The sequence below is a fragment of the Megascapheus bottae genome, chromosome 16 (assembly GCF_031878675.1).
Source record: "Megascapheus bottae isolate mThoBot1 chromosome 16, mThoBot2.hap1, whole genome shotgun sequence".
NCBI lineage: Eukaryota > Metazoa > Chordata > Mammalia > Rodentia > Geomyidae > Megascapheus > Megascapheus bottae.
This window is the reverse complement of record NC_143524.1, coordinates 4451160-4465931: the sequence shown is the minus strand read 5'-3', so window position 1 is coordinate 4465931 and position 14772 is coordinate 4451160. Positions and strand designations below refer to the sequence as shown.

At 46.7% G+C, this 14772-nt stretch overlaps 1 protein-coding gene across 6 annotated transcripts; it reads right to left on the bottom strand.

The window, feature by feature from the left end:
* Nucleotides 1–2585: 2585 nt before the first annotated feature.
* LOC150052320 (RNA-binding protein 4) lies at nucleotides 2586–13837 on the bottom strand. Of its 6 annotated transcripts, XR_016538009.1 has the most exons (5): nucleotides 13130–13233; nucleotides 12607–13030; nucleotides 5871–6550; nucleotides 3883–4075; nucleotides 3185–3242 (listed from the first exon to the last, which is right to left on the bottom strand). XR_016538009.1 is itself a non-coding variant. In XM_090347295.1 (4 exons), exons 2-3 carry the CDS (start codon nucleotides 13016–13018, stop codon nucleotides 5880–5882), a joined length of 1083 nt encoding a protein of 360 aa, XP_090203421.1. In that variant the 5' UTR covers nucleotides 13019–13030; nucleotides 13673–13837; the 3' UTR covers nucleotides 2586–3162; nucleotides 5871–5879. The 6 variants fall into 6 exon arrangements, 5 of the variants coding, with proteins under 5 accessions (XP_090203421.1, XP_090203422.1, XP_090203418.1 ...); XM_090347295.1 differs by lacking the exons at nucleotides 3185–3242; nucleotides 3883–4075; nucleotides 13130–13233 and adding exons at nucleotides 2586–3162; nucleotides 13673–13837; XM_090347296.1 differs by lacking the exons at nucleotides 3185–3242; nucleotides 3883–4075; nucleotides 13130–13233 and adding exons at nucleotides 2586–3162; nucleotides 13384–13474.
* Nucleotides 13838–14772: the final 935 nt, after the last annotated feature.

Genomic DNA, 14772 nt, shown 5'->3' with positions numbered 1-14772 from the left:
TGGCAGAGGGCTAGTCTTGAGCAAAAAGTGTCCAAGGACAGTGCCCAGGCCTTGAGTTCAAGCCCCAGGACTGGCAAAAAAACAAAACAACAAGAACCTGTTATACTGATTCTTAAACAACCTGATAGCTGTTCCAGGAAATGTATATTTACTTCTCCCCAATCTCTAAGGCTAGACTTTCTGAGGAGTCAAATCCTGACAAGCTTTAAAAGCCAGTAGTGGCTTTTCTGGGCCATCTTGGAGGCAGCTCAGGACAAGCTCCTTGCCATAGATTAAGTATCCAAAGGGTCAATCTAGTATGTTTTTTTTTTTTTTCTGTGCCTCACTTATAATTTCACAACGTGACTGGGAGTCAGAGGGGAGCCAGGCAGAGCTGAGGCTAAGGAGTCCCAAGTGTTCCTCCATCATTTGGAAAGATGCTCTGAACTGCCTGAGGAAGTTCCCACACTAGAAATCCAGCTGTTTTTCTCCCAGGCAGCAATACTTAAATCTGGTTGTATACTTATTTTCCCCTCTACTTCTAGTATCCCACAGAATATTGCTGCTCTGGCCTTTGTGGGTAGGTGCCTGTAACCCTCCAAATTGCCAACTACTCCGGAGTTTCTGGAGCTCAAGGGATAGTGCTTTTCCAGGACAGCCCCATCTCCACTCCTTGTTTCTCTGTTCCTGCTCCGAAGAGTTTGACTTGAGAGAAATACTTTTTTTTTTTTTTTGGTAGGTTTTAGGCTTAAACTCAGGGCCTAGATGCTCTCAGGGCCTGGATGCTGTCCTGAGCTGTTTCACTCAAGTCTAGCAGTGAGCCATTACACCACTAGTTTTCTAGTGGTTAATTGGGCGAGATAAGAATCTTGGGGCCCTTACTTGCCCAGGCTGGCTTTAAACCTCAATTTTAGATCTCAGCCTTCTGAATAGCTAGGATTACAGGGTGAACCACCAGTGCCCAGCTTCAAGTTTAAATCTTAACAGTGATAGCTCATCTCTCTGGACGTACTGATTTTTGTATCTCCCTCCTCCCCCCCCTCTTTCTCTCTAATCTGAGGTTTGAACTCAGGGCCTGGCATTGTTCTTGGGCTTTCTTAAGCCACTACTTGAGCCACAGTACCACTTCCAGCTTTTTCTCTGTATGTGGTACTGAGGAATCAAACCTAGATCTTCGTGCATGCTAGGCAAGCTCTCTGACCCTCTAGGCTAAATTCTCAGCCATGTTTTTATATTTCTCATGGCAATTATTTGTTACTTTTTTTGGGGGGGAGGGGTCAGTTGCAGGGCTTGAACTCTGGGCCTGGCACTGTCATTGAGCCCTTCAGCTCAAGACTACTGCTCTACCACTTGAGCCACAGTGCCACTTCTGGTTTTCTGGTGGTTAACTGGAGGAGAGTCTCATGGACTTTCGTACCTGGGCTGGCTTTGAACCAAGATTCTCAGATCCTGAATAGTTAGGATTACATCTTTGTTACAGCTATGAAATGTTTTAAATCTGAGTGTTAGTAGGTGCTGGTGATGCAGTTCTAACTTTAGAACTCCAAACTATGTTCCTAACCTTCTATGACCTTTTCCAGGGAGTAGCACTCGCTAGCTCACACAGGCAACCTGTTATTTGGGAGGTCAACCTGGGCAAAAACTTAGCTGGGTGGTGGCGTGCACCAGTGACCACCCAGCTACACTGCGAGGCATATAAAATAGGATTCTGGTCGCAGGCTGACTCAGTGAAAATGGCAAGACACTATTCAGAAAAAACTCACAGCTTTAACCAACTTCAGACTGTTTCCCATCTAACACTTTTTCATTTGAGTCCATTTCCTGTTTATAAGTGTTTTCTTTTTCCTTCGTTTAAAGCAAAATATTAGTTTTGCTGACTACATAATTAAGGGATGCCTAACTCATACTAACTTCATTTGTAACTTGCCTACTGTTACATTCACTACCCTCCTTATCATTCTCCCAAGTGCTGGGGTTAGAGATGTATGCCCCCATGATTGGTGGAAACTTTTTTTGGCTGGTTCTGGACCTTGAACTCAGGGCCTGGGCTCTGACCCTGAGGCTCTCTGCTCAAGGCTAGTACTTTACCACTTAAGCCACAGCACCATTTCCTGTTTTTTCTATGTATGTGGTACTGAAGAATTGAACCCAGGGCTTCATGCATGTAGTCAAGCACTCTACCAGCCAGAAACATATTCTTTGTGTTGGTTCAACCAGCCCAAATCCAGTCAAGTCATTGGAGACCTGGCTCAGCCTTTTCCTGGTGTCCCCTGTGGGGCTTCTACCATTTAACACTCTAGGTTTGTTTGGGCTGTTCTGTTGGCTTAGAAAGAGCTTGGGTACAAGCTGCACCTTATTTATTAGTGGCTCAAGATTCTGTCTGCCTTTTTACCACCATCTTTTAGTACTTGATGGACTAGGGCTTGAACTTGCCTATACTACATTTGCTGGTAGATTCTCTGTCATTTAAGCAGCATTCTCAGCTTACCTATTCACTGTTTTTGAAGGCACCACAAATAACTTCACGTCTACAATCACTCACTTCAGTCTTGTAGCCGAGTACAGCTGAAAAGCATCAGAATGTAAATAATAGTCACATAAAAAGATTAAGTGTTAGAAACGTTTATTTGTCAAAAAATAAAAAAAATGGGAAGAGTGGAGTAAAACAAGGCTAAATTTCAGCTAATGCTGTATCACGATCACAGGTAAGACAAAAAACAAAACAAAAACAAAACAAAACCCCCAATGGTCCTAGCAATTTCAAAGATTAGCTTCAATGTTAGTCCAGAGCTAACAGAGAAGAGCAAAGGCTGCTTGCCACTACATGGTCATTTTAAAGGGAAAGGAGATGCTGCAGGTAGGCAGGGAGAAGGGCTCAACTCCTAGGGAAAGTAAAATCAGAGTGCTCCACCGTATGGAGGAAGGGGATGCCAGCACAATCCTTACCTAGGGCTGTTCAGAGGCTGAGGATATAAGGAACAGTGAAAAAGCTACAGATACTAGCATCAGGAGGAAAGAAAAGTCAACTTAGAAGAATTAAATTAAGAAAGAAAACATAGTTGGTCACAAACTCCTTTGTTTACTGAAACATGAAGCAATGGAAACATCCCGGCAAAGGGGACCGCGCGGAGCAAGTTCTCATATATGACCGCAGCCCGAGGGTTCAGTCCGCAATTATCCTACCTGAAAGAGAGCACAACACAAGAGGCTTACACAATGCCTGGACAGCAGCGTGGTCCGTGTACAAGGGCCCTGGTCACGTCCTGTATTCCAGAGGGAGGGAAAAAACAAAGAACAGAACAAAACCAAGTCAGATTGGGTCAGACATATCCCACAAAATTAACCCAGGACTCTAATAGCTATCTGTAAGGACCACTTATAGCAATACTTATAGAATATGTAATCTAACTGGAAGACTGTTACCTACTTCATTCTCTTACCCATGTTTTAAGCAGGATAACCTTTTACATGTTTCAATACAAGGTATACATTACCAAGAATTTCAAACTAGGGGCCGGTAGTATGGCCTAGTGGTAGGTAGAGTGCTTGCCTAGCATGCACAAAGCCCTGGGCTTGACCAATCCTTAGTATCACATATACAGAAAAGGCTGGAAGTGGCACTGTGGCTCAAGTGGTAGAGTGGTGGCCCTGAGGCAAAAGAAAAATCATACTAATCTGGGAATTCAGGAAAAGCAGAAAATGCTAAATCTCAAATATAACTATTTGATTTGCTTCCTCCCCTGCCCCACACCCTTTCTTCCTTCAGTTTGAACTTGGGGCCTTGTGCTTGCTAGGAAGGTACTGTTCTACTTGAGCCATATCCCCAGCCAGAGGTCCTATTTTTAGAAGTGTTAGGTAAGCAATTTTGCCTGCTTTTTTTTTACAAACAGACTAGGGCCTTACCATGTTGTTCCGACTGGCTGTGAACTCTTGGGCTCAAGCCGTCCTCCCAAGTAGTTATGGCTACACCTACACACCACTGGGTCCAGCTCAGGTGCACTATTCTAAATGTTTCATTTTAGTCTTTCACATAAACACTTCAAAATGATAGTCACAAAGGATAGGTTCTCAACAAGTTGGTTTGTCGGTTCTCCATCTACAACATACACAATTACATGTCACAGTATTGGAGGTAGATCCATAGTATCAGTAGTTCCCCTAATTGACCACATCGAAAGAAGAAATGCCTGCTAGGTTTTTACATTTTTTTCATTGATGACGGGAACTCCATTCACCAGTGGCTGGGAGGCAGGAAAAAAAAAAAAAAGTTAGCTCACACCAAGTTCCTCTACTTATTACAAAGAGCCAAATCTTGGTCTTGATCTTTGCCAATCCACTTCAAAAGTTGTGATGTTCTTGGATCAGTTCTGCTAGGGTGAGACCCAAATTTGGATCCCCAATAGTTCTGGAGTATTTCATCCTGGCAGCCTCATTTACATCAGGCTCCTGGGACTGCAACCAACTCAGGGTTATTCAGTCCATGTGAGGTTCACACCTGGAAGGTAAGTTTCTTTGAAAGTCATCACTAAAAAGAGGTTAGTTGAACAGCCACTGCTTGAAGTTAAAATTAAACTTTAAAATGTTCTGACAATACTCAATAAAAACTAACATATTTTTAACTTTAAAACAGAGAGAGATAAGCTATATGACAGGTTGATAGCAACTTACTTCATAGGTATGTCATCTCATGGTAGATCCAGCTGTGAAAATTAACAGCAAGCTCCACAGGTTCTAAGCTGGACACAGTGCTGCACAGGGTCTCATGAAATCCTAAGTCTTACTAACACAATCACGTAGGACATAGAATTTATCAAAGTTCTGCTCACACTTGCTTCTCACTGTATAGAGCAAACTGCCATAGCTGCTGTTTCCTTGTAAGTACATATCAAGTGGGGAGGTAAGTTAGGAATCTGGAAACTCAGTGGTCTTCAAAGGGTGCTCCATTTCAAGTACAGAGAGAACCATGAGTATATAAAGTTATGATGCCACTTCCATTTTGATGAAATGGAATTTCCATTCTAATACCTTTGACACATATTTCAAAGGAAACAGTAAATTTTCAGTTACCACTCATGGGATTTTTTTTTTTTTTTGCATATCAGAATATCAGTTTACCTAATTCCTTTAAGTGTTCTCTTCAAAAAAAAACTGTAGAAGGAAAGGGGATGCATAGCACGGGCTGCAAAGAGAGGGCTGACAGATGTTCTACATCTGAGCAAGGTAAAGGACTGCAGAGGACAGCATTAAAACACTGGGCACTCAAGCAAGCAAGCATCACAGAATGAAACATTTATAGGACTTGATCTGGCTTGCAGACAGGATGCTTTGATAAAGTCTTAATGACCCAAGAAACAGTTTTAAATGGGAAGCCTAAATTAGAATTAAAATTCTTCCTGTGACACCATTGTAGTTCCTGAACCAGTCATCTGAAGCCCAGTCTTAAGACACAGTGACTTTCACAGTGGAAAGAACATGGGTTTTAGTCAGCTAGGCCTGAGTTGATTTTTGGCTTTGCCCCTCATTTACCAAATGACTTAGGCCAAAGTACTGAATGTCTCTGAGCCTTAGTCTTTTCTGTATGACAAAAACCTACTGTCTAGATGGCAATATACACGGGGGTACCTAACAACTATTAGTCCCCTCAAATATTTTCCTGTGACCCAATCTACTTAACAGAATGTTCACACTAAGAAACGGGAATGGAGTCAACATACCAAACCCCCAACAAGGCCAAATGAACCCGTGGAACAGGCCAAAGCTGCAGGAATAGGGAAAAGGGATTTTTGAGCACAGTTCTGACAGCAAACAAGTGGCTTTAGCCTCCTCGATGAAGAAAAGTTCTCTTGCAAAGGAACTAGGCGGAATGTTAACTACCCCCACCCCACTCTCACCTCCAGTTTTTAAAAGGCTGAGTACCGTGTTCGGTCCACATACTGCTCTCGCTCATACCGGGCCATGTCATACAGAGAATTCCGTGCAGCCGCTGAGGCCTGAGACAGCTCGCTCTCTGGCCCATACCCGTAGCCCTCTCCAACCGCAGGGAGCGCAGCTGCAGAACGGCGCAGCGGGCTCCTGTCCCTTCCATAGTAAGATGACGAGGAGGCGGCAGCGGCGGCAGCCATGGCGGCTGAGGTGGCGGCCGCCCCTGAGTTCTGCAATAGGTGTCTGTCGTAGGGATCCACGGAGGTGGAGTTGAGGTGGTTGGTCACAGCCGAGCTCTGGACTTGAGGCAGGTGGGACATGGACTGCTCGGCGTAGTTGTATGCGGAGGCGGCGGCCGCGGCGGCCACGGCCTCGTAGGAGCGAACGCGGTAGCGTTTGTAGTAGTCGAGGGCACCGTAGGCATCGTTGTAGTACATGGACTCCCCGTAGCCCATGGCGTAGGGCGCGCGCACCGCGCCGTACTGCTCATTGTACTGCTCGGCAAAGTCCGCCACGCGCCCCGTGCGGTCCACCGGACACTCTTTGGACCAGTGCCCCTCTTTCCCGCACCGATAGCAGCCGCTCTGGTCTCCCATCCCAGGAGCAGTCCGAAGCCGGCTGGTGGACAACTGCACGTGCATTCGTTTGCCTTGAGGAAATAGATTGCGACAATTTATTATTATATCTCTGGTATTTTTTATCCTCCCTAAATGAAGACAAACAGAAGAGACACACACACACACACACACTCACTCCTGTGGCTTTGCTCAGCAATCCTCTCCAAAAAAAACCCAAAACAAAACCAGGTTGAGGCTCCAATAGAGATGATAGGAAATGAGGCCCCTGGACCTTGACCTTGCTGCTTCCAGGTCAACAGACTCCTTCCCACGAGTCTCCACGACTCAACACAGAAGGGGAAAAACTTCCTTCTTTGCCTGTTACTAGTTTAGCAATTCAAGGCCTACCAAATCATTTATCTAGCAAAACTTCAGTTAGGCCACATGTGGAAGACATCTTTCCTACCTGGACATTTCCTCTATTTACTGAGCATCTGAAAACCTTAGCAAATGGCTGAAGGATAAAGCCCAGTGTTAACAGCATAAGCTTAGAAGGCTATATGCCCCAGGTTCAGTGCTTGGCATTGCAAAAAACTAAGAATAAAAACCTCAACAGCAATCTTCTGTCCATCCTGTTTTATCCAGATATTTAAGCTGGAATCACAGAAGGCTGTGTTGGGTACTTAAATCATTACTTGCTTCATCTCTCTACTTGTGGGGCTTTTAAGATCCTCAAGATTTCAACCCTGCCCCCACCTTTTCCTTTTTTTTTTTTTTTTTTTTAAGGCTAGTTCTGGGGCTTGAACTCAGGGCCTAAACAATGTCCTTGGGCTTTTTCCTCAATGTCTTGGTGCACTGGTGGCTTATACCTGTATAATCCTAGCTACTTAGGAGGCTGAGATCTGAGGATCAAGATCACAGCACGATGCCAGCCTGGGCAGAAAAGTCCCCATGAGACTCTTACCTCTAAAAAACCACTCAAAAAGTGGAAGTGGAGCTGTGGCTCAAGTAGTAGAGTGTTAGCCCTGAGCTCAAACCCTACAACTGCCAAAAAACCCTAGTGCCAGTAGCCAGGTACTAGTGGCTAGTACCTGTAATCCTAACCACTAAAGAGTCTGAGATCCGAGGATGATGGTTCAAAGCCAGTGGGGCAGGAAAGTGAGACTCACTTCCAATTCACCACCAAAAACTTGGAAATAGAGCTGTAGCTCAAGTGCCTTGAACACTAAGCTCATAGACAGTGTGCCCAGGCCATTGGGTCATGCCCCAGGCTTGAGCATAAAACATGAAAAAAATGCTAGCTCTTTGAGGACAATATGTTTGCATGTAATGGAGCAATCAGTTCATCCTCCTACATAGCTTATAATTCTTTATAGCGATTTTCCACTTGCTAGAAAAATGCAATTACCTAAAAACCCCACCCATTCTAACAAGCCTTATCCATGTTTCCCAAAAATGACTGGCAGTGAGGAATATCTAAGAGAAATAATTCCCCCTGGGGCTTATGTACCACCAAACTTAGGAATTCTTGACCCTTACTTACGAAAGCATCAGTCTTTAAAAGCACTTTAAGAAAAGGAATATCTCTGCGGTAATTTAGTTTCAAACTGTGCAATATTTTGGAAATCAAGTTAAAGCTTTTCAAATTGGAGCCAAAAGGCAGCACAGACAGAACAGGGCTTCATGCCACACAGCTGCTCAGGACACACCCCAACCTGCACCCACAAGTTGCTCGCTTAAACAGAATGGGCCCTCGATGCAGGAGTGTTTGCAGGAGGCCTCGTGCTCCAACCATTCTTTTGGAAACAGTTGGATTCAGGACGGCAGCCATAAGTGCCTGCACTGAACTAGAGGGGAGCAGGTTCGTGTGCTCATCAAGTCAGTCAGTGTCTTAGGACTCCTCACTTCCTAGTACTTGCTGCGATTCAGGGAAGCCTGAACACAAAGACCAACCAGTGCAAAAGGGCTGGCAGAGTGACTCAAGTGGTGGAGCACCTACCTGGCAGTCATGAGGCACTGAATCCAAACCCTAGTACCACCAAAAAAAAAAAAAAAAAAAACCAAATGAAAGAAGCACCGAGTCATCCAAACAGCCCACTGTTATTTTCAGATTTAAAAATTCCCAATCTAATTCTTCAGTGTTCAGGACCACAATGCAAAGCTTAGAAACAGAAATAGACTTCTGCCCCATTTCTATGTAATATAGTTCTTAATAATTAAGACTAGAAAATGACAAAACTCGTGGCTTTCAAACACGCATGTGACATTAAGCTACATAAGCCATAAATTGTACTCTAATTCTGAAGTTACAGTAACCATGACAGTCCAAAAGCATCCAGTCCAGAGACTTAAGAGATCATTTGTAAAGAAAAATAATTAGCTGAACTTGCTCAGTAGTTCAGATTCTGCATGATTTTAGTAACACAAAATATAGTAATTTTATTTTGGCATTTTTAAGATGGAATCTAACCTCAATTCTTGCCTGTCTTTGCTGATGGTAGTAAGGATTTATGGCAGTGTCTGCCTGTGCCCTATGCATCTCAATTACCTTTAGGAAGCAGGTCAAAAAAACCTGAAAGACGATTTTATCACTCTATTACATGTGAACACACAAAAATAAAAGGATCTCCTGAGAACTACAGGTTACTGAACTCTCAATACTTTCCAGAAAACCAACAAATAAAATCATTTACTCTTTTAAAAGTGAGAGCAGGGGTCGGGGCTTGGTGCAGCGGAAGCGCCCTTGCCTGGCAATCGCAAGGCCCTGGGTTCAGGTCCCGGTTCTGGAAAAAAAAGCTATAAAAAACCAAAAACCTCAAAAAAAAAAAAAAAAAAAAAAAAAACCAACAAGGCAACTAAAAGTGAGAGCAGAAGAGTATCAAAATGCTGAGATGTGGGAAACTTGGAGTCCTAATTTCTGAGCTGTATGTGCCAGAATGCAGAGAAGCAGAGATGCAGCTAATACGTAATAGTCCTTTGACTTCACCCTGACCTGGGTGCCACTACTGCACACGCTTGCCTTTCAGCGGCATGAACGGTTACTTACAGGTTTCCTTACTAGTTCCTATGAACACTTCACTGATGATTGTGAAAGACACAGGTAAACTCAGTCATTAACAGAATAAAGGCAATGTCTTTTTGGGGGGGAGGGGGATGGGCAGGTAAGGGGGCTGACTTAGGGCTCTGCACTTGCTAGGCAGGCACCCTGAATACCTCCAGTCCTTCTTGGTGATTTCTGAGGTTTCCATCCAGGCACACACCTGGGTTCTCATCTACCTATTTTAAGCTTCCTCTTGTAACTATGCTACTGTAGCCAACTCTTGGTTGAGAAAGGGTCTCTTTGCCTGGGTTGGTTTCAAACCATGATCCTTCTGATCTCAGCTTCCAAGAAGCTAGGATTTAAGTGTGAGCCACCAGCACCAGCTCCAAGCGGCACTTTAGAGAGGCTACCTTGGTTTGTAGATCATTTGAAAAAGCTTTAAATTGAAAAGTATAAGCCAGGTGTCATGGCCCTTGCTTCTAAGGTCAGTGCTCTGAGTCAAAAGGACCTCCAGTATGAAGCCAGACTGGGCAACATGGTAAGTTCCAGGTAAGCATGGGCTAGAGGGAGACCATGTCTTAAAAAAAACAAAAAGCAGGAGCCGGAAGTGTGGCCTAGTGGTAGAGTGCTTGCCTAGCATGCACGAAGACCCGGATTCGATTCTTCAGTACCACATACATAGAAAAAATCTGGAAGTGGTGGTGCTGAGGCTCAAGTGGTAGAGCTCTGGCCTTTAGAAAGTCCAAGAACAGTGGTCAGGCCCTAAGCGCAAGCCCAGGTCTGGCAAAAAATTAAAAAATTAAATTAAAAAAGCAAACAAAAAAAAACCACAAGAGGCCAGGAGTTTGTCCTACTGGTAGAGTGCTTCTCTAGCATGCAGGAAGACTCAGGTTTGATTCCTTGGTCCACATAGATAGAAAAAAGCCGGAAGTGGTGCTGAGGCTCAAGTGGTAGAGCTCTAGCTTTGAGAAAGTCCAAGGACAGGGCTCAGGCCCTGAGCTCAAGCCCAGGACTGGCAAAAAAAAGAAAAAAAAGCAAGCCAGGCACGGTGGCTCACACCTATAATCCTAGCTACTCAGAAGGCTGAGATCTGAGGATCAAGGTTCAAAACTAGCCTGAGCACCAAAGGACCTGAGACTAAACTCCAATTAACCTCTAGAAAACAGGAAGTGGGGAGAGGTTCAAGGGTAAGGCAGTAACCTTGAGCTGGAGAGCTCAGGGACAGAACCCAAGCCAGAGTTCAAGCACTATGACCAAAAAAACCAAAAAAACAACAACAAAAAAACCCAAACACATACTCATTCTAAGCCAGTTCTCAGTTAGCTTATTTCTCCTACACTCATTCCTTTTAATCAGTTAAACATTTAAGACAGGGGATTGGGGAATAAGTCTAATCAAAGTTATATTGTATGTATGAAAAGACTTGTCAAAATGAAACTTCCTTGTGCAACTAACTGATGCTAATAAAGCATAAAGGAGCATCTGTGTCTTATAAAAAAATTAAAAAGGTATGCAGTACAATACTAGAATACATATGCAGTTTGTACCTGGTTTTACATTTTGCTTGTTACCTGACAAATGAGAAGCCTCCTTCAGAACTGCAAGTTCAAGGTTCAGTGGAAGAACACTTGCCTAGCACCTGTGTGAACCTAGCTCCCACTTCCCACTATCACCAATCTTTCATATCAAAGGAAAAGAATGAAGAATACTTTAAAAGCTAAAATGCACCAGCATTCCAAAATAATATAAGAAAAACAACATAAAAAATAAGGGACACTTCACATTTTAATCAACTTCCTAACATTCAGAGTTGCAAGCAATGCAGACACTTTCACATTTTGTGCAGCATTCTAGTTTGCTGGGCTCTAGAAGTATGGCAGGGATCGTGTACTCTGTAATGTAAACACAGAAAGCACGGGGTGAACTTACCTGTTCACTTGCTGTCTAATGACTGAACTACCTGCACTCTGGCCTTATGCTGTGAAGAGCAGCTTGAGTTCATTACATCAGTGGCCAAAGCCAGGAGTACTCTAGTGTTTTCCCACCAACGTCAGGTGTTGGCACACTTTTTTTTTCTTACCCTTTTCTCTCACTGCCTTTTTCATCCTCTTTTCTAGGTTTACCAGAGAAACTTTCAGTGCTTCCTAACACCTCATTTGGTGACATTTGGGTACAAAAGTGTTGACTTTGGAGAAAAGTGGCTGTGAATGTGTGGGTGATAAAGCCTTGCACAACAGCACTATCCATCAGAACTTTATATGAGGGGACATCTCTCGTGCCATTGCAGTAGCCACTACTCTCGTGACTAAATCCCAATAGGAATTTTTAACACTTAATTTCAGTTAAAGTAAATTACTATCTTTAACATTAGTAATGGCTAGTGGTTACCATATCAGCACAATTCTAGAGTTTTCAAGCCTCTTAACGACAGCTTCTGTACCTTTATTATCAGTATAAGCAATATGATATGCTCTATGAAGCCCTTGCTGGAATTTCCTCAGAAGCAACACCATCATTTCCATTCAAGCTTAAATTTCTAAAAACATACTTATCCCTTCCCCCACCCATAATTAAATAACATTTGATGGAACTAATAGACCATGTTATGTTTTTGGCTGTTTGTATAATGCACACTGTAACTCCCCCACCCCCACTCCAGCCCCACACTCCCGACCCAGACTTCCAACACAGGGTTTCCTGTAGACACCTTTTTTGTTTTTTCTCTTTCTTACCATTACCTAAGCATTCAAAGTCTCAAATGAAAGATTTCTTGATCACAGCAGAGCTAATAAGCCGTAGACAGGCCTTTACCCTTCCTTCCCCATGAGGTGCTCATTTGCCCAGGCAGACTAGACTTCACACAGCATTCAAATGAACCAACGCCAGGGGATTGACTATCCTACAATTTGCAGTTGTAGAACATTTCAGCAAACCTGTGAGAGGGAAGTGTTTGCTTCTCCAAGAGTAAAGTATGCATAAGAGCAGACAGCTACCCGAGAGCAGAACAGATCACCCAGCCCTACTGGTCTCATGTTCTTACTCCACCTTGAGCTAGACCCCACCTGGCTCTGCCCATTCCCCTCCCTCCCCGAACCCAGAGCAGTTCACCTTGAAACTCTGTGTTGTCCAGGCCCCTGATGGCCTCCACTGCATCCTCGGCCCGCTCCATGTGCACAAAAGCGTAATCTTTCACGATGTCACATTCGATGACTGGACCATATTCCTCAAACTTGGCCCGAAGCTCTTGGTTGGTACAAGTGGGACTGATGTTGCCCACGTGCAACTTGGTTGAAGCTTTGCTCTTATTCTTGCTGGCTTCCACATTGATGTTCACCCCATGAAGCTTGTAGTGGTGCAGGTTGCGGATGGCATCCTCGGCCGCCGTCCTGTCCTCTATGTGCACAAAGCCGTAATTCTTAATGATGTCACATTCCAGCACCTTCCCATACTGCTCGAAGAGTGAGCGGATCTCCTGCTCTGTGGCCTCCCGGGGCAGGTTTCCGATGAACAGCTTCACCATCCTGACAAGAGCCTGAGGAGAGACAACAAAAGATTTCAAAACCAGGGGTAGGATGAGGAATCCCATCGCCACTGCGGTGCTCTGGGTCGAATCCCCTGAAGTTGTGGGCACCTTCGAGAGCTCCACGCGGACGGCATTGTGTTTAGCCGAGGAGGCAGTCCGGTCTGAAGTGAAGCACGATGTGGATGACATGCAAGCCGGGAGGTCGGGTGGGGCGGGGGGACTGCGTGCACCGCCCGGGCCCGGGGGAAGGGGCCGCCCCGGGGCCGGGGCCGGCGGCCGCAGGCTAAAAACACAAGCCCCAAGTGGGAGGGCTGAGGGGCCTCCGTGTCCCCGGCGACCAGGTTTTGGAGGGAAATCCGTACCTTCCCATCGCGCGGCTTCGCCTCCCCAGACACTCCCGCCAACAGGAGGGCCCCGGTCCCCGGCCCCGGGACGCCCGGCCCGGCCGCTCACCCTGCGGCTCCCGCAACCCAACAAAGACGCGGCCCGACCCCCGCCCCGCCCCCTCCGGCCCGGCCCCGCCTCCCCCCGTTGTCTTCCCGGACCTTCCGCGGCCCGGGCAGATCCTCCCGACCTCCGCCGTTCGCTTCCGCCAGAGGCCCGGCCCGGCCCGCCCCGGGCTCCCCACAGCCCCCCAAGACTCTCCCGTACCTCCGGGTGGCGGCGGCGGTGGCGGCGGCTCCCGCGTCAGAGAGAACCCTACAAAATGGCGACCGCCGCTCGAGCCTCGGCGCGACCGGGCCTTTCCTCGCGCGCCAGCTCACGCACGCGCGAGTGCACGCCGCCTCTGTCCCCTCCCCCTCGCGGGAGCCGGCCGACCAATCCGGAGGCCGCACACAGGGGGCCGCCCACCGTGGGGGCGGGGCCCGCGGGCGAGGGCGCTGCGGAGCGGAGGTCGGCCCGCCCCCAGCCCCGACCAGCCAATCACGGCCGGAGGAGAGGATGGCGACCCCCGCGTCAGAAAGGCCGGGACGCAACCACCACCGGGGTGACATCCGAACTCCGGGGGGCGTCACCACCCTTCACAATGGGCCGGGCCACTGGGCTTCGGGGGCGGGGACCGACGACAAAGGCCGGCTCGGGCGGCGTGGGGGGCGCGCCACGTTTTAAACCTCGGGTTCTCGCCTCGGCTCTTTCACTCGTTCCTCAGCTTTTCCTCCGCCGTGGGAGGCCGGGGCCCGGGGCCGAGCTGGGCGGAGCCGGGGCGGCGCTGGCGTCCGTCTCGGTTCCCCAGGACCTTTCTGTGCCCAGACATTTTTATTTATTTACTTTTTTTTTTTGGGTGCCAGTATTGCGGCTTTTAGGATCTCGCCCTCTCGTTTGGCTTTTTCTGCTCGACACGCTGCCACTTGAGCCACAGCTCCACCTTCGCTGGTTAATTAGATAGAAGCATTGCGGACTTTTCTGCCCAAGCTGACTTTGAACCGTGACCTTAAAACCTCGGTCTCCCGAGGAGCTGGGATCACAGCTGTGAGCCACCTATTCAGGGCTTTCCAGGAGCGTCCGTCTCCTGTCTTCATACACTTCCTTTTGGATTCTTCACGCTCCCCCAGCTCTCCAGAATTCCTGAGATTTCCAAAAGGAGTGTCCCATTTTCTCTCCTGCCTGCCTTCCCTCCTCCTCCCCCTTCTCTCTCTCTCTCTCTCTCTCTCTCTCTCTCTCTCTCTCTCTCTCTCTCTCTCTCTCTCTCTCTCTCTCTCTCTCTCTGTCTCTCTCTCTCTCTCTCTCTCTCTCTCTCTGTGTCGCTTTTC

Excerpts from the sequence above, each read along its gene's own strand:
- LOC150052320 (XM_090347293.1), bottom strand. The coding sequence starts at position 13,210 with ATGTCATCCACATCGTGCTTCACTTCAGACCGGACTGCCTCCTCGGCT. Across the intron at positions 13,031-13,129 it reads TCCGCGTGGAGCTCTCGAAG|GCTCTTGTCAGGATGGTGAA; the intron begins GTGCCCACAACT and ends GTCTCTCCTCAG. Across the intron at positions 6,551-12,606 it reads GGACAACACAGAGTTTCAAG|GCAAACGAATGCACGTGCAG; the intron begins GTGAACTGCTCT and ends TATTTCCTCAAG.